This window comes from Girardinichthys multiradiatus, chromosome 23 (assembly GCF_021462225.1).
Source record: "Girardinichthys multiradiatus isolate DD_20200921_A chromosome 23, DD_fGirMul_XY1, whole genome shotgun sequence".
In the NCBI taxonomy this organism is placed as follows: Eukaryota; Metazoa; Chordata; class Actinopteri; order Cyprinodontiformes; family Goodeidae; genus Girardinichthys; species Girardinichthys multiradiatus.
This window is the reverse complement of record NC_061815.1, coordinates 4600330-4619351: the sequence shown is the minus strand read 5'-3', so window position 1 is coordinate 4619351 and position 19022 is coordinate 4600330. Positions and strand designations below refer to the sequence as shown.

The following is a 19022-nucleotide window of genomic DNA, read 5'->3' as shown; positions in this document are numbered from 1 at the left end:
TTTTCTTAACTTAAAAAAAACACAACACAGTACACATCCTTAGCTGAGTGCTAGTCTGCTAGCACTTACTGTAGCAGAGTTTCTAAACACAAACAAAAACAAACCTCATTAAACGAACATTTCTATTATTTAACTCTAAACTAATCTCTGTCCAAACACTACCTCTTATGTGAACCGTGCTAAAGAAAAGTTGTCCTGGGCATTGAGGAAACATCCACGTGTAGGTAAACAAAGGGTAAACTTGCAGCTAAGCTCTGTAGCTGTGGGGAAGGGCTTTTAGCTGGCCCAGCTGAACCACGCAACAAAGGCACATTCGGCTCCTTGAGTGGCCGGGAAGCAGCTGGGTAGCTGTCGCTACCTGGATGTACCTGGAAGGCGTGCAATGCAGTCCCGGCCTCCTTTTCCAGGCTGTGGGGGAAATTCGCTTCGATTAGGGCTGCTTTTGGAGGCCTCAGAAGGAAAGACAAGTCAAGCTTGTCTTTCACCCTTTACATGAATGAATGCCGGCTATTCGAACAGCAAATCATTACTTAACTTTGTTGCATGTGATCGTAGTCACTCTGGATCCAGTTTGAAGAGTTATGTCCAGGAGACATTAGCACGCTGTCCCTTGTTGGGACCCACAGCCATGGATTTCAACATTAAAAATTACAGACTATTCTGGAAATTTCAAAATAAATTGCATTTAACCAATTTCCAGCACAACTTCAGAAGAGGAATGGGGGTAACAGTGGACTTCCCATGATGCCACTGCTCGTATAAAATCCCCACCTTCCCAATGGTCCGATCGCTTCCACCCGGAGTCCGTGCAAGGCTGACCGGAGAGGCAGTGTGCTAATGTCTCTTTGCTGTCAAACAGACATAAACTCTTCAACTGGATCCAAGGGTGTCATAAGATCACGCGATCATATGCACTGAGTTAAGTACAAGTGAATCACTGTTTGTGTATTCATTCATATAAAGGGGAAATTAAGGTATAAGCATTGCTTTACTTTCTCTCTGAGGCCTGCAGAAGTAAACTGTGTTCCAGAGAAGTCCCCAGTAGAGACGCTTTCTCTACAAAGCCGAGTGGAGCGGATTTCTAGTCTGAGAGAAGGACAACAGGAGCCGCATCACCGTGGTTACATGCAGTTTGGTCGGCCTGACAGAGCGGCCGCCATGTCACTGCTCCGGAGGTTAGCTGGAAGCTAACCCTTTGTTCACAGAACTTTCTTCAAATGTCGTCGTCGCCCGGACAACTCCTCCACAACATGTTTCAAACGAGGTTAGGGTTTGGGCAGAGAGATCTAGGGTAAAATGATCTGAACGTTTTCATTTTCTGAAGTTTGGTTTTGTTTGTGTTGAACTCAGCTATCTTGGTGCTAGCAGGCTATCTGCAGCACACATGCTCTGTTTTGTGTTCTGTGTTTGTGTGTTTTAAAGTTAAGACAAACTTTACTTGAAGGGTGAATTTAAACACAGAAGATTGATCATAACGTGCCGTCTGCGCTTCTGCGTTTTAACCCTTTTATTGACGGCATTTTAAAGGTGTGTGTTTGATTCTGGTGCTAAGCTATCAGCTTCTTTTGTTAGCTTTAATTGCTAACAGCTAATGAAACACCATTAAGCCCAATTTCTCCAGAAAGATTTGGCTCTTTTGCAAAATATTCCCTTAATAATATTTCTTTAAATATTATTCTAATAAACAAAGGTAGCTTAATGAGACACCATTGAGAAGTAGTCATCCAGAAGGTTGGTTTTATTCAGCAGATCATTATTTAAAACATTATTTTATTAAAATAATATTTTATCTGATCTTGCATTGTGAAGGGTTGTCTAAAGGTATGCTGATTACTGCCTAAGTTGGTTCCAAGACTAACTTAACTTCATTTCCAGATTCTTCAAGATAATCCTTGGTTCTCAAACATAAACATTACATGGTAATGTTGCATCACTCTTTTGGTCATGATTTTCAACCATCTTTAATCAACTTGTTTATATTGTACATAGCCCATTGGTCTTTGTTATTCTTTAATTCTGCTTGGTAGTTAGTTGGATTGTTTTAGCATAGTAAAGAGTTTGTTGATTGAAATATGTTTGACTTTGAGTTGACTTATTTTTGGTAATAAATTCTTGTATTTTAAGAAATTGTGTGAATTCATTCCATGTTTGTGCAGAGTTTTGCTATTCAATAATGTCAGAGCTTGGCTCAGCCTTTTGATTTTGTCCTATTACCTTCGCCTTACTGGGCTGGTATTCACAGGACAACCCTTAACAGACCGAAATATTATTTGATAAAATATAAAAATATTAATATTAAATATAAAATAATATATTCAGATTCATAGTCACAACACCCTTCTTCCAGTTCTGCTTGGGACCTGCGTGGAAGAGGTCCGTTTGTTGGAATGTGGTGTATTTTATTCAAACAGTGATGTCACGAGAAGTCTGCTGTTACTCCCTTGTTGTTCCTGTTCCTAGATGTGCTGGAAGCAGGTTAATGCGATTTATTTTGAAAGTTCCAGACAAGTTCTTACTGGCCTTTAATGTTGTAACCCATGGCTGGGTCCCAACACTGTAAGCATGTTATGTTCATTTGGTGCTAAGTTGCAGTGTAGATCACAGAACGAAGGGCTGATCTGAAAGGAAATTGTGTTAAAGGGACATTATGTTGTTCATACCTAATAAATCAAAAAGAAATTTGTTATTTCTAACTCGGATAGAATGGCGCTCACTGCACACTCGCGCATTACCCTCAGTTTACCAGTTGACTGGAACAGGTTGTCTTCAGTTTTTCTGAGTCCTGGTCAGGACAGGTCTTACAGTGCATCTACAGATACTCACAGCTCTTTACTTTTTCCACATTGTGTTGCATTAAAGACTGATAAAACTGATTCTTCTTTAAGAAATCTACACAAATAGTCCTTAATTATGGTGGCATATCACTGCCAAAAACCTGCGAGCAAAAAAGAGATGCGTGCAATGGGAATACAGTTCCATGCATGCGTAAATGAGATCAGCGCGCATGTGTGAGCAGGATATTTCTCCTCCCACATGAGCAGCCAGGATGTGTCTCCTCACGCAAACGAGGGAGCATCCTGCTCACTTGCGTGCGAGCAGATGTTCCTTTTTGGCATTGGGTGGGCAGATCCAGTCAGCATTATATTGTTACACATGATTAGTTAAAGTCCCTGCCCTCTGTGATTGGCCCTCAGAAGAGGAAGAACAATGGTGTGTTCCATTTGTACTCGGAAGTCGAATTGTCATACCACTTTTTAATGTTTGTAAGACGAGATGTTTCAGCGCTGTTTATATTCATGAAATACCGCGTAGAAGAGTGTATGTCATTGTTATTGTTGTAAGACTGCTGTTACAGTTGCTAGCAATGCTAACAAAAACAAGCAGAAAACTGGAATGCTACAACTCAGAGATGACATAAAGTCTATTAAGTATGAAAGAGTTTCAAAATGAAAAAAAAACAAAAAACTTTTACCCAAAATTCTTGCAGTTACTGTTTTATTTTACTGTTACTGCCACGTAATCTTGCACAATGTTTACGGCCCACCCCTGGTGTTGTGAAGATGGTTAAGCTTCATTAGCCAGGGCACTCCATAACAAGGCAACCACCCGCCTGGCAGCGTTTTGCATCTGTGCCTGTTATATAGACATAAACAACAAGAAAAAAAGACACTGCTATGACATTCAAAGTAGAGCTTAGGTTCATCCAGGAAATGTAAGAAGTGAATACCTTTTAACCAAATTCAATAATAAACTGAATTTAGCTGCAATGTTTGATAATTAGGATCAGTTTTAATGTATGTACTTGACTTGATATCTGTATGATTCAATAGAACTGACTTTATAAAGTGCCTTGAGACTACACGTATTGTGAATTGGTGCTATATAAATAAACTGAATTGAATTGAAGTTTTGAACCATTAGGACCCTCCCTGTCACAATGGGGTTTGTGGGTGGACCGAAGCGCAGATAAGAGCTTGGCAGCAGCATTTTTTTTAACAGTCTTTGCTTTATTCAAAGGTTGAACGAAGCAAGTAGCAAATAAGCTCATCAGGTACAAGTAAGGATCAGCTCAGACTTACTTGAGTTTTACCGCAGGAAACGTAGCAAACATGAACTAAATAAGGGAATGTGATTGGAGGAACCAGCAAAGGACAAAGAAACAAAACCAACTAATATACTGAGGGAGAACAAAGGCAGGTAATCAAAGGAACTAAGAACAGGTGAGACAAGGAGGCAGGAAGGCAGAGGGAGCAGGTGAACCTAGTAGAACTAAATGAGGAAAAGGACTAATGACAAGATAGTGAACAGACCTAAAAAGAAACTATAAAGCAATACTGAAATAACAAACTGTGAATGAGGCAGAGGAAGCAGGACAAGAATAAAAGTAAACAATAGACGTGCATACGCTATATTAAAATAAATGTTTCTCTAAAGATTCTAATAGAAAGTAGAAAATGACCCACGTCTTCAGATCTTGAATCATCCCTTGTGTCTGCTGCTGCTTCATGCTGCTCAGCTTCCCTATGGTTGTATTTACTGCTTTATTTTTTGTTTTATGCATCCGGATATTTTCATGTGTTTTGGTCTGAGCGCAGCAAAGTTATATTTGGTGCTTAATTTAGTGCATTTAATGTTTAAATGCTCGGTTTATAATACCTTAGTTAACCCAGTAACTGATCTAATTGATCTAATGTTAACAACTGCTAATATAAACACGTATATATATTCAATTCAATTCAGTTTTATTTATATAGCGCCAATTCACAACACATGTTGTCTCAAGGCCCGATCAAAAGGACAAAGAGATCTGAAATGGGGAGGGGTTTGTGGTTGCAGAACTATGATGTGACAGAGGACTTTAATGGCTGAATTACATTATGGAGGTGCAACAAGAGTGTACACAGCTAAAAAAGATTCACTTTGAGAAACAAACAATAAAAGCCTATATGTACGTAGATCTGCTGTAATAAGTGTTTGCAGCGGAGGTGAATGCAGAGGAAGAACTAATCTGTTCTAAGTAGGCCATTGTCAGCACAGCTCAGCGTTAACAGGAGGAAAACGTGTGAGTAACAGCATTAAGAATGGCTCTGTTTTGTTTAAGTGTATAAGTCCGTCTCAACAATAAGGTATCAACACTAATTCATTGTACTAAGTGGAATGAATGGAAGCAAATCGTTACCGTATTTCAAATTAAAAAGCATTTTCAGAAATGCTCTTTCATTTTAAGAATGTGGCTGCATTGTTTGACTCATAAATGAAATTAGTTATCAATAATCCTATTTGCATTTTAATTTTCTTCTTCAAGACTGCTCATTCTTTCACTTAATTAAAATGAAAAAGAAAAAGACATTTGAGATTTATTTTTCAAAATGTACCCCAGCAAATAGATACCAAAATTCAATTTGAAATGTAAAATTTGAAAATGAAAAAGCATTTCCAGAAATGCTTTTTCATTTTAAGAATGTGGCTGCATTATTTACCCATAAATAATGCAGCCATTATTTCAGATTTCCCTGAATGTTTCCACATTATGTTACCTTACAAACATTAATGTCTGTATATTTTCTTGGAACATAATGTCAGGATCTTGGTGTTGTCTTTGTTGTTGTGCACTGTGCTTGGCCTCTATGTGGCTCTGGGTTCGTGAGGAGTGGTGACAGGTGTCCCATATTCCCTAATCATCCCTGGAGGGTACTTAAGATGGAGGCCGCCAGCAGTTTAGCGCCAGAGTGTTGCCCTCAGTGGTATTGACTCAAGCCACAGTTTACCTAAGCTTGTCTTTGTCTTGGTAATTTTGTATTTGTTCTTTGCAGACTAGATTCCTATGCCTGACCTTGTCTTTGAAGAATCCTTATCTACTTGGGTTTTGTCACTGGAGAAGGATTTCCTAACCACGTGGATTATACCTGGTTTGCCAACACTTTGCTTCCTAAGTTACTGGCTGGCGGCTATTCCGACGGTGCCTTTCCTGGAACAACTACGGACCACCACAAGTGAACCCTGTCCACCCTCCCACACAATAACATCATCAGCCGAACCTCAGAGTTACCTCAAGTGAGTCTAAGTACCTACCAGCTCTGTTCATCTCAGTGTGCAGTTCCATTGTTGTTTCACCCCCTCCTGGCCGATCAAACTCCACTTCCTAGTAAGACAGATTTTGTTATTTTGTCACATTCACCATCTTGGACTTTATACATTCTTACCGTGTCTACTTGCCTTGCAATTGTCTTCCGGATCCAGATCCGCTCCCCATTCCCTGCTCACTGTAAAATAAAACCTCTTGTTAAACATCATCGGTCTCCTGATTGCTTTCTGCATGTGGGTCAAAACAATCTGTACATAATGTTATAGACAGGCAGTAAGTAGTTCACAGTTATGAAGTGAAAAGAAAATGATACACAGCAGATAACATTTCTATTAACCCCTCTGTAAAACCATCTGTAGCTGTAATCACAGCTGTAAAGGTTATTGGGTTGTGTCTCAACCAGCTTTACACAAATTATCCAAATAGCTCAGGCTCAGTCAGACTGGATGGATAGCATCAATTAACATAAATTTTCAAGTTTTGCTACAGATTCTCAATTAGAATCTTGACTTTTAATAGGACATTCAAACACATGAAAAGACTTGTAGCTCTGATTGCATCTTTCGGGCCGTAGGTTCTCAGTTTTATATTTTTTCTTTAATTATAAATGACTGCAACATACCATTTACTGCTGCTGGTGCGGTTTCATCTGGTCAGTCCTATTTAGGATGTGGAAATGGCATTTTAACCCAGTTTGGTGTTGTTGAATTGTCCAGCTCTTTCATCATGGACCAAACTATCCTTGTCATCATACGTCAAGCAAGGATCTGTTCAGAGAGTTTGTTTGTGTGTGAGAGAGAGTGAGTATGACACGTTGGTGAGAAATCCAAGTCATGAGTCACTCTGGAAATGTATGGCTCATACACATTTCAACAAGCTGTCTTTCTGTGCCTGAGTAATACTCATCTTTGTATGACTCCTTCGTTTGCTCAGCATCCTTTTCATTTGTAACTGTATTCCCCTCATTCAATCCCTTTGTGTGTGTGTGTGTGTGTGTGTGTGTGTCTCACTAAATTTCTCTTTACTTCCATCTCTCACTGGTCCCTGCTGGCTCAGAGTTCTAATGAGAAAACACGGGGGACCAACAGAATAATTAGGTTAATGTAGATTTGCATGCCCCCTCCCTCTATTTCTCTTTGCACACAGACAACCACACACATGTGGGCACTCAGGAACACTGAATAAATATAATTACTGCTGAAAGAGATACAGAAAGCTCTGTGATTGCATCTACTGCACACATATGTGGATACATAGCATGTCAGTGAGTGGAAAAGACCATATGCACACACACACACACACGCACACACACACACACACACACACACAAACACACTTATGCATGCACACTAACACACACACACACACACAGACTATATCTCCAGGGACTAACAGATAGCACCCATTACTGTCAGGCTCGTCTCCCTCTAATTGGCTGTGATCGGAGCCCGTCGCCCCTGGAGGGAGGGGCCTCAGATTCAATTAAACCGTATGATTGGTCCTTTTAAATATTTAATGTCAGAGACTAAAAACAGCCCATGCAACACTTCCTGGAATCAAACTCAGACGAGTGTTTTTCAGTGCATGTTGTGTATCCACAGAGGACACATCGTGAGTGTATATCTTCTCTAAACATTTATATGCACACTGTCTTTTCAAAAAAAGGGGCACACCTATTATGAGTTTGCTAATTTAATGCATGAGCTCTGAAATACAGTTGAACAATCCTCCTCTTATTTTAGTGTTGTCCCATCTAATTTTATGCCAATTTGTTCAGTGTATGTGTGGGAGTAAATGTGTGAATGTACACATGGACAGTTGGCAGCAAAATGTTGCTGTGCATAGACATAATTTAAGAGTGTTTGTGTACTTTTACATAGTGTGTGTGTGTGTGTGTGTGTTTGTGTGTGTATGTACATGTGCATTTTTGTGTGTGTCCCAGTTAATCCGGCAGGCTCACATGAGAGCTACTTGAGCCATCAGAGGCTTTTCTCCACTTCCAGCCAGTGCCAAAAACACACTCTCTATACACACTTACATACTCAGTCATGGTCTACCAACAATCAGCAAGGCAAGCAAAAAGACAAGAGAGGAGTTTGACTCTCAATGACACTTTACAAAACATCAGAAGCATGTAAAAAAACAAAAGGAGAAAAACATCCTCCATCCAGAGTGGGAGATATTTACAATTACTCATAAAGGATGGATTCTAGGGCTGCAGACCAGAAATATAGGCAGCATAAACAAAGCGTTTTATTTTGAAATCCTGGCCTTCCTCACCTGATAGGATGATGTGCAGATTATAGAAAGGCTGGCAAAACACATAGAGGAAGAGAGTGTGGGCGAGAGTGAGATAGACTAACTATCTTATGGAGAGAGTGGGAGGAAAGGCAAAAAAAGGAAGATGAAGAAAGAGTAGGTGGACATAAAACACACACAATGTACTATCAGGACAAACAGAGCAGAATAGCTGAGAGGATAAAAAAAAACAAAGAGCAGAACGGAAGGGATGGACAAGAGAGATAGCTGAGTAGACATACCTGCTGGATTATTTTATGACTCTTCACGTGTGTTAGTGTTTGTCTTTATATCAATGTTTCTGAGTTCATCATTCATGCTGGGCTATTACGCAGTTATGGTTCTGTTGTCCTGTCCTGTCCCCCCCCCCATCTCTCTCTCTCCCTCTCTGGAGACAGACAGAGTCACAAACAAAACGCGCCTCTTGAAACCTGACAGCATCCGCAAAAACATATACTTACATGCGCAACGAAATCGGAAGCGCAAAAAACACCCCTGTCCAGTTGCCTCAATGAATGTGCAATACTGGACGTTTCAGCGCAAAGTTGTCAAATTCTGGGAGGAGTTGATGCCAATATGTTTCTATAACACCTGTAGTGTTAGTATCTCACTAAAATTGCAGATAGCTTCGTTCACTGTTAGTCTGTCATCCATGAGTGATCCAAAAGCAGCTGCCATTTGCAACAGCACCGCGCAGTGCGCACCGATGGCAGGACGCTATGTGCAGATGAAAAGAACAGCAACGACCTTCTTTGTTAGTGTGAACATCTTTGAAATAATAGAATAAAAAAATAATCAGGACCTCTTGCAGCCTGTTAGGGTTGTTTCGTTTTCTGAATGCAACGCCACTCAGGAACGGCCGTCACATAATCTCTCCAGACACCAGGACTCAAGAAACCGCTTTTAATGAATGGAGAACTACTAATTGACTTTTTCTTTTATTAAAGACAATTGGTTAATATGAAAAAAAAGGAAAAAACGGTTGTTTTGTTTGCAGAAGTTCTGCAAAAACTGTTCAACAACATAACGACAACACGAAAGACAATGTTTTATTTTATTTTTTAATTTTCTTTATTTTAATAAGAAAATATAACATCTGACAAATCAGATTTACAATGAAAACACCCCAGTTTATCATTATTCTACCGGCTAGTGTATCAATGTAGGCCTAATGATTGTTCTTAATAAATTGTTGTTGGGATTATTCGTGATATAATAATAGTCTATAACATGAACATATTTGGTATTTCCCGGGCTATATTAGATCTCAGTTCAATGACGTGAGGTGAGGTCCATGACTGGTGAAGCCCTTGGAGTCGGATGTACAAATATATGAACGCAATATAGAAACTGATATTTAATTGTTTTTAAACTCAGTTAAAACATAGTTGTTTTAAAAGTTTTTAACTATGCTTTAATTAATTCTATACTGTTCAACAATATGACAGCAAGAAAAACTAAATATTTACTATAAGGTGAAATTTGATTATCTAAAATTATGTTTTATTTTCCGCTGATCCTGCGGCTCCTCCATGGGTTTCAGGAGGAACTGTGACCCGATCCAGAGGCTGCGGGTTCAGTCGAACTGGAGCATTAAGTTGTTGCCAGCATAAGCTTGGACAATGCCCCTCTCCAGAAAGGTGTCACAGGTAGACACAGAGTCAGGGCAAGTGTAGCTTCTAGGAAGAGAAAAGAGAGAGAACATAAAGTTAAAAACTGAAATAACAGCAAATATGCAAAATTGGAGAGTATTGTGAGAATGTATCGAAGAGGGTGAAAGTGGTCATTATGTCCTCCAGCAGCCTAAGCCTATAGCAACATAACTACAGAGATAGTTTCAGTTTATTTATTAATATAGAGCTTATTTACAACAATGTCGTCTCAAGGCACCCCAAAAAGGGTCCGGAACGCCACGGGGCCGCTGGGGAGGCCAGACCAAACCACTGAGTGACAGAGCCCAGCCACCCCAGAACGCAACCCAGAACGGCCACGTGTAGGGGCACTAAGTGAAATAATAAACTGATAAAGTTTGTCCATCTAGAGCCCACTGATGGCCATTGTTACACTAAAAACCACAAGGATCGGGATACCTCTCTCTGTCAGATTGATTATAACCATTGGAAAAGAGAAGAGGTCATATATGTAGCAGAAATGGAGGGTGTGTTTGCACCTCAACCATAACTGAGCCGGTTTAGGCTAAACCTGACTCCCCCTTACTCCATCCAACAGGGAGGGAGGAAGGCGGAGGTAAAGAAATAAGGAAGATAGCCTAAGCCACTCTATCTATAAGCTTTATCAAAAAGGACAGTTTTAAGCCTTGCCTTAAAAGTAGACAGGGTGTCTGCCTCATGGACTAAAACTGGGAGCTGGTACACAGGAGAGGAGCCTGATAACTAAAGGATCTGCCTCCCATTCTACTTCTAGAGACTCTAGGAACCACCAGTAAACCTGCAGTCTGAGAACAAAGTGCTCTGTTAGGAACATATGGAACAATCAGATCTCTGATGTATGATGGAGCTAGATCATTAAGGGCTTTATATGTGAGGAGGATAATTTTAAATTCTATTCTGGATTTAACAGGGAGCCAATGAAGGGAAGCTAAAATAGGAGAAATATGATCTATCTTTTAAATTTTAATCAGAACTCTTGCTGCAGCATTTTGAATCAGCTGAAGGCTTTTAACTGCATTTTGTGGACATCCTGATAGTAACAAATTACAATAGTCCAGCCTTGAAGTAACAAATGCATGGACCAATATTTCTAATATTGGCAATGTTTCGGAGGTGAAAGAAGGAAATCCTAGAAACCTGTTTAATATGGGATTTAAATGACATGTCCTGGTCAAAAATAACACCAAGGTTTTTTACTTTATTACTGGAGGTCAATTTAATGCCATCCAGGTTAAGTGATTGACTAAGCAGTTTCTTTTGCAAAGACTCCGGTCCAAAGACAACAACTTCTGTCTTGTCTGAATTAAGAAGCAAAAAATTGAAAGTCATCCAAGTTTTTATGTCTTCAAGACATGCTTGTAGTCTATCTAACTGGTTGGGCTCATCAAGATTCATGGATAAGTAAAGCTGAGTATCATCAGCGTAACAGTGAAAATTTATCCTATGCTGCCTGATAATTTGAACTATTGGAAGCATATATATAGTATAGAGAGTTGGCCCAAGTACTGAACCCTGTGGTACTCCACAATTAACCCTGGAGTTGAATGTTGTCTCGCTTGTAATGCACCTTGTATGTGCAAAGCTAATCTTTGAGCTAGCGTCAGATGGCGTGACTGCGTATTTCTGACTGTTGGCTCACTTGACCGCAGTAGCAGGTAGCAGGAGGAATAAACATAGTGGTCAAAATACATAAACATAGACTGTAAAGGGCGACTTTTAAAGAGAGAACAGGAGGAAGGAGAGTTCTGAGCTGAAGCCCCCAATATAACAAGACCCTAAAAACGCCCCTTAAGTACGCACCAACATTATAGTGTGACAAAATTGAGTATGTGGAGGCCCCAAACTGTTTGCAATTCTTACTTAGAATGTACAGGAAGGACAGCGTTTCCCAGGCTTTCTAGTCACAAAGTTGTCTTTATGTGCTGTCTCTTCTTCTGCAGTCAGAGGTTGCTCTCCCAATCATGTTCTTTCAGCTGTTCTCCATGCTTCCATCAGTGTCCACTATGGCAGCTGCTGCCCCTCCCCCATTGACTCTCCTCGAAATGCTTCCCACTGACACCAACTCTGGGCTGTAAGCCTTAGGACTCTGGTAGGCATCCCTACCTATTGACCTCTTTCTGAGTCCATACTGTTGCGTTGGGGTGGCTCTTGCCTGGTGTCTTTGGGGATCTGAGGGGTGTGGGGCTCTCCTCCTTGGTGCTGGGTGGTCTTGCCGCCAGGGGTTGGTGGGGGCACTGGGATGCTGGAGGGGCTGGTTCTTGGGATTGCCTGCATGGCGACAGGTGGCGGTGTGGCTGGGTCATGGGCGCTCGGTGCCCCAATTCTCACCCCACGCCTCTTTTTGTTTGGTTAAATTTGATGTTATATTTCACATGTATTTTTGTACATTAATCTGTTTCCATAAGAGGCTGGGGTAAATACTGTAGATGGGATTTACAATTAATAACGCAACATGTGAAAAGAAAGTGAAGGCATGATTTCTGATTAAGGCTGTTTTTTAAAAGAGATTTTAAAATACTGTAGAAAAGTATATCCCACAACCGTAGGTTGAGAATTGGTTCACCCCATGGATAAAATACATAAATACAAGCTGACTCAACATGATGCAGACAGCCCAGTCTGTGTAATTTTTGTAACAAAGACTTCATAAACCTGATAATTTTCCAAAACCATTATCAGAATCAAAGGAGCTTTGTGAATAAGAAAACAATTTCATTTTATGTGTCTGTTCAAACACATATGGCTGCTGCATCCTAAATGGTTCAGAGAGCATTCATTCATTCATCTTCTATACTGCTTATTCCATAGTGGGTCACCGGGGAGCTGGTGCCTATCTCCAGCAGTCTATGGGCGAGAGGCAGGGTACACCCTGGACTGGTCTCCAGTCCATTGCAAGGCAACACAGCGACATACAGGACAAACAACCATGCGCACACTCACAACTAAGGCCAATTTAGAGAGACCAATTAACCTAACAGTCATGTCTTTGGACTGTGGGAGGAAGCCGGAGTACCCGGTGAGAACCTACGCATGCACAGGGAGAACATGCAAACTCCATGCAGAAAGACCATTGGCTGGGAATCGAACCCAGGACCTCGCTGCAAGGTAACAGTGCTGCCAACTGTGCTACCATGCAGAGAGCACAGTTCAGAGAGCATCTTACTAAAAATGTGTTGATCCTGGGATTTTTCTTTCTGCTCTCGGTGGAGGAGGACGCTTTTTCTCTGTCTCCCGCACCCTCCCATATCTGCCATGCTTCAGCTCTGTGTCTTGTCTTCTTTTTGCAGCCTCTTTTTGCATATCTTCCGAATTCTGAGTTATGGATTTGGTCAGCTGGTCTCTCAATGCAATTGATCAAATTTTCTGGACGAGAAGACAGGGTGGAGGAGAGCCCACTTGTCCGGACGGGATGTTTTTCTCTGGATACACAATGGACTCCTGGCAGAAGTGGAGGATTGTGTGTTTGTCGATAATGTCAGTCGAGGATGTGGAAGATGTGTATATAATTGGATGTTTGATATCAGGATTTCTGCTTTTTGGAGTCAGCGGTTACCTGGCATATCGTGAAATTCGGAGAATATCAGCAGCTGTTCTGGCAATTGTGACGCTTCCTGGCATGTGTGATGGGATCTTCAGGGCGATCAGCACTCAGACTGAGATGTTATGTGAGCTGAATCGCAGACTGGATGGGATCCTTACACAGGATCGCAGGCAGGTTGCGGTTCCTGGACTCAGGGGTGAAATGGGATAAATCTTGGAGAAAGTTGTTCGGTCGGATCTGGAGAAAGACCAGGAATTTGGCTGTTTGGATTCGCCTTTGAGAAGCACCAGTGAGACTCTCAAGGCTGATGGAAAATTAAGATTCAGCCTAACCCAAATAATTACTGTTTTTCTGAATCTGGCTCCCCTGCATGACCTTGATTGCTGGCTATCTTCAACTTCTCCTGGAAGTTATGTAAACATGACGCTCTGCTCCCTCTGCCCCCTCCCTTCCCCGAGGACATCTGTGGACCTGCTCAGAACTTTGTGGCCGGTTGAGGAACATTCCAATGTACCATCAAGGACAATGGCCTCTGTGACAGTACTTCATGGACTTACTTGCACACACTCACTTGCACACACACACATGCTCAAGATAAACATATGCACCCCCTCACACCATCTTCACCGTTCCCGGCATGATGTTATTTTGTAAACTTGTTGCTTCTTTGTGCTGAGGTTTTTTGCAATCTCAAACTGTATCCTGCTAAGGATAAAGTGTGAAATATGATTTTTTTCCCTCTACTTACCTAATGTGGCCTCTTTTCTCATCTAGCAAAGGCAGCGCCTGTGAGTGGGCAGCAAAGCCTCGGTGACCCGTCCCCCCCTTGTCTTGTGTCATGATGTATGTTTGGATGGGTTGTACTGGAATTCTAATTTCCCCTCTGGGATCAATAAAGTATCTTTGAATTGAATTGAATTGAAAATAGGAAATAATTAGAGAAACATATATTTTATACAGTTAAACCAGGATATTTAAACACACTGTACAAAAAAACCATCTAACTGTCCGATGTTTGTAACCTCCAAGCCTTTTGTGGTTTAGTTCAATTGGGAATTCTGAGATAATTTCCTTTTGCTAAAAGCCAGAATGATAAGAGAGAGAATTTCTTTAGCTCTCTCTACATTCAGAAGTTTACATCCATTTTCTCAGTATTTGTTAGAATTGCCTTTAAACTGTATGTTTAGGGTCAGACAGTTTGGGCATCCAACCACAAGCTTCTATTGATAGTTTGCTGGAATTGTAGCCCATTCCTTCTGACAGAACCAGTGGAACTGAGCCAGGTCTTTAGACCACCTTGCTCACACACACCCATTTCAGCTCTGCCCACAGGTTTTCTACAGGACTGAGATCAGGGCTTAGTAATTGCTGCTAATCACCAATGTATCAAAGGTCTTTGTCCCTGAGTGTGTTTACAAGTTGTACTCTTGCTGTTTTTGGTTTATTTATTTATTTTCTTATTTATTTATTTATTTGTTTTTTTGTTTATTTGTTTATTTATTTATTTATATGGGAAAGTCTCTTGCTTTTGGAGTGATGACTGCTTACTTGCTAAGTGGCCTTTGAAATGTTGATGCAGGGCGTTAATGACACTCTTTTACCAGTTTCAGCAGCATCTTCATGAGGTTTTTGCTGTTTAAAAAGAAAAAACCTGGCAATCTAAGGCATCTTAAAACCAGACTATCTTTATTTTCCCGTGATGTCATAGAAAGATGCAATGTGTTTCAGGTGAACAGATGTCTTTGTAAACCTATGAAATTTAAAAACAAGAAAAAGTCTTTAAAAGATCCCCCCCCACCCCCTCATTATTCTGGCATTTCGCTCATAGAAATAATTTTGGTAATCCTAACTGACATAAAACAGGAAATGTTTAGTCAGACGAGGAAAAAGGAAAAACTGTTTTTCTTTTAATGAAACCAAACTATCTGGTTTCAATTGTGTACCTTCTGTTTTGCATTTATTTAAATAAAGTCACAAAGAATTATCAGCTGCACATTATCTAGCAATTATTTAGCAATGTTTGGGCAGAATGCTCAGCAGTAAAAGGAAATCATCATCCTCCATGGGTGGTGATCCAAAAGCTGGTTTTGAGGCAATATTTGAGTCTGCTGTCTTTGAAATAAAGAGACAAACAGTATTTAACATCATATCAGTCCTTTTGATAGTATCAAAACATTAAACCATCTGAGGACATGTAGTGGCTGCAGTTGTCTGTCACTATATGTCTACTCCATCTATCTGCAGGGAAGTACTTAACAGCATTCTCTCCTGTCATGACAATACAGCAGAGTGGAGTCTGAACTCAAACAGAAGAAGAGGGTTAAAAAGAGAGAGAGACAGAGAGAGAATGTGTTTTGGTGCCCAGACAGGGCTTTGCATCAGGCAACAGGAAAAAAAACACAAAAAGTGAGAAAAAGTGACGAAGATAGAGCAGCAGAGAAAAAGGAATAAAAGAGGAAACGCTTTGCCTGTGTGCAAATGTGTGATAAAGCGAAGGGTTCGGAGGGTAGAGAGATACAGAAACAAACTAGGGGTGGGAGTGGGGGGTGGGGGTGGGGGTGGGGGGGACAAAAAGATATAGAGGAACATAGACAGTGAATAGACAATTGAAGGCAGCTTTCAGTTAGTCTAAAGTCTCTTTTCTTGCAGTGACTGTGGTGTGTTGTGATGTGATGTGTGAGCAGAGATTAGCTTTATGAAACAACCTTTGTTGACTCAATTTATTGAATTTCACTGTTCTGAATACCAATAAAGAATCTGATATTTACCGTGCAAACAGCAAAAGCCTGAATCCACACTCAGCAAGCTGCTGGGTATGTGATGAGTGAAGCTGTGTCTGTTTCAATTGTTAGGTTTCTGTGACTATACGGCCCACACACACCTTTATGGAGCACGTTGTGATCATGTATAAACAGTTATTACTACATTATTCACATGTCTGTGTGCTTTGTGTTTTTACCAGTCATTTGGTGATATGCACGCATCAGACAAACATTTGTATGTCAGTGTGATCTGCTTGTCTCTGTGTGTGTGTATGAGTGTGTGTGCATGCATGCGGTTGTGCGTACATGTGGTAATGCGCTGCTGCTCGGTCGTTTAGCTTGTTGACACTTTGGGGTCAGAGACATGCAGGGTGAATGGTGTTGGCTGACAGCGTGGAACCTCTTCATTATCTAGCCATAATGTTCTCATCGCCGTCGGCTCCTTGGCTCCCTCCTCACCCATGTCCCTTCACTGCCACCAATTTCACACACACACACACACACACACACACACACACACACACACACACACACACACACACACACACACACACACACACACACGCACACACACACACAGACACACACACACACACACACACACACACACACACGCAAACACACACATGCACACACACACACAAACACACACACACACACACACACACACACAAGACCTCCACCGTCTATCATTCCTCTTCTTCTGCCTTTCCCCCATCCATCCTCTCCCTCCTCACCTGGCCATTTCTCCTTTCTGCTATTCATTGCTGTCGATTCATCCTCCAGCTCTCACCATGTCATTTTTTTCTTTCTGTCTCCATGTATCTGGTTCTTTCTCACTCCATCTTTCTGACCCCATTCCACTGATGTTTCTACTTTTCTTTTAGTTTTTCATGCAGTCCCTTCTCATCATACATATTAATTTGTGAATTTGGTTGTATTAATAGACTTTATTGGCACAAAACCAAAGTACAAAAATGTAATCTTTACTGGCAATACAGCAATGAAACCCTTCTAATAATTGCTGACTGACTTTTAGCATGTCTCCACTGCTATTTTGATGAGGTCCAGGTCTTTGAGGCTGGAAGCACCCTTTGCCATCACCCTGATCATTAGCTCCCTCCACAGATTTTCCATCATATTCAAGATATTATTCGGCCCAAGTCACATCAGTCAGAAGAAAAATGTTGGTATAATTAGAAGATTTTATCAACATTTTGTCTTTCTGCTCTCTTGGACACTGCAGAGCTCTTCCCACGTTCTCATTAGAACCCTGAAGAACTTTTTCATGAGGACATTGGATGTGGAACTAAGGCTGGTAGCCTATATGGAATGTGTTAAAGGCATTTAGGAGAGATGTAGCCAGTGACGGTTTTAACATGCTGCCACATATTAAAGTGGTATAAGAAAGTTACTCTGGATCATCAAAAAAGAGTGATTTGTTTTGTTTAAGATGACTTAATTTGATAAATCACTTAATTCAACGTGTGCATGTTCTCATATGTCACAACTGGTGATACAATTTGTTTATTGTCTTTTTAACGTCTTGTAGGGGAAAAAAATTCAAATATATTTGGAAACAAACAACTGCAAATAAATGGTTAACAAGAAGTCAGTTTGCATTGCCACTACCATCAAGGGTGCCACTGTGCTATCTTGCTTCAACTTTACACACAGGAATTCTGTAAAGTTTTGAAATCATGTGTTAAACCGTTACAGTTTTAGAGAACTGCATAATAGGAGTGCACACGTTTTGTACATTTATTGGAAAATATTTTTGTAAATAGGAATCGCAAAAAACTAAATAATTATGAGCAGAAATGAAACTATGAAACCAAATTTAACAGTAAAAATCTTCTAGATTAGAATTGTGCTGCAGCAGATAAAAAATATATGAAGTTCTTAAGAAATACAATAAATGGTCAAACCATTTTCCATTCAGAAAGAACATTCTTCTAAAAGCTCTCTTAACGAGAGCCCAGGTCCAGCCTCCACATCAACAAAGGGTAACGTTCTGCAGTTCAATTTGGTTTCTTCTCATCACCTGTAAAAAGACTACTGATAGAGACATATGAACTGCTCCTTTTAGCAGTGGTAATCAATTACATTCGGTCAGGGTTTTCATGCAAAAGAAAGAAACAGAAGTTAGCAAGGATAGTTCAAGCATTCACCTTTTCTCCTGGAAGCATGCTTATTGCCATTCTACCTCACCCTATCAGCAAAGATTTTGTTCTAAACAATGTACTTCTCAGACATTATCCTGAAAAGAGATAGATTGACACTGCTAGCCACTGTGTTTTTGTACAGTAAGTCAAAATAAGTTGAAAAGTCTTTCATTTGATCCAGTGCCTGAAAATAGTATGTCTAGTGCACATTTTATTACCCTTCATAAATTAGTCATCTTATAAAACCGTGAGTGACCTCACCTCATGTGTTATTCTATTCTTAAATTGATTTTATAAACTTTTGACTTAACCCCCTTTGATCAGAAAGATACATACGAACATTTAGATGTGTTATTCAGGCTTCACAGATAAGCTCAGGTTTCCCCTCTTATTCAACATGAGCTTTGTCACTTTGGTACTTCAAATGGTCCTCCCACTCACAGTTAAATAATGTTTCTTTTTTGATATTTGATGCTGTTTTTAAATGAGAGATGCATGTTT

At 40.4% G+C, this 19022-nt stretch overlaps 1 protein-coding gene across 1 annotated transcript in view; it reads right to left on the bottom strand.

Annotated features, from left to right (window-relative positions):
• The window catches only part of LOC124860756 (extensin-like), a 31844-nt gene extending 19517 nt beyond the window's left edge, over positions 1-12327 (bottom strand). The window contains exon 1 of the mRNA XM_047354306.1: positions 12206-12327. Coding sequence (XP_047210262.1) covers positions 12206-12327 — 122 coding nt within the window. The remainder of the gene's footprint in view (positions 1-12205) is intronic.
• Positions 12328-19022: the final 6695 nt, after the last annotated feature.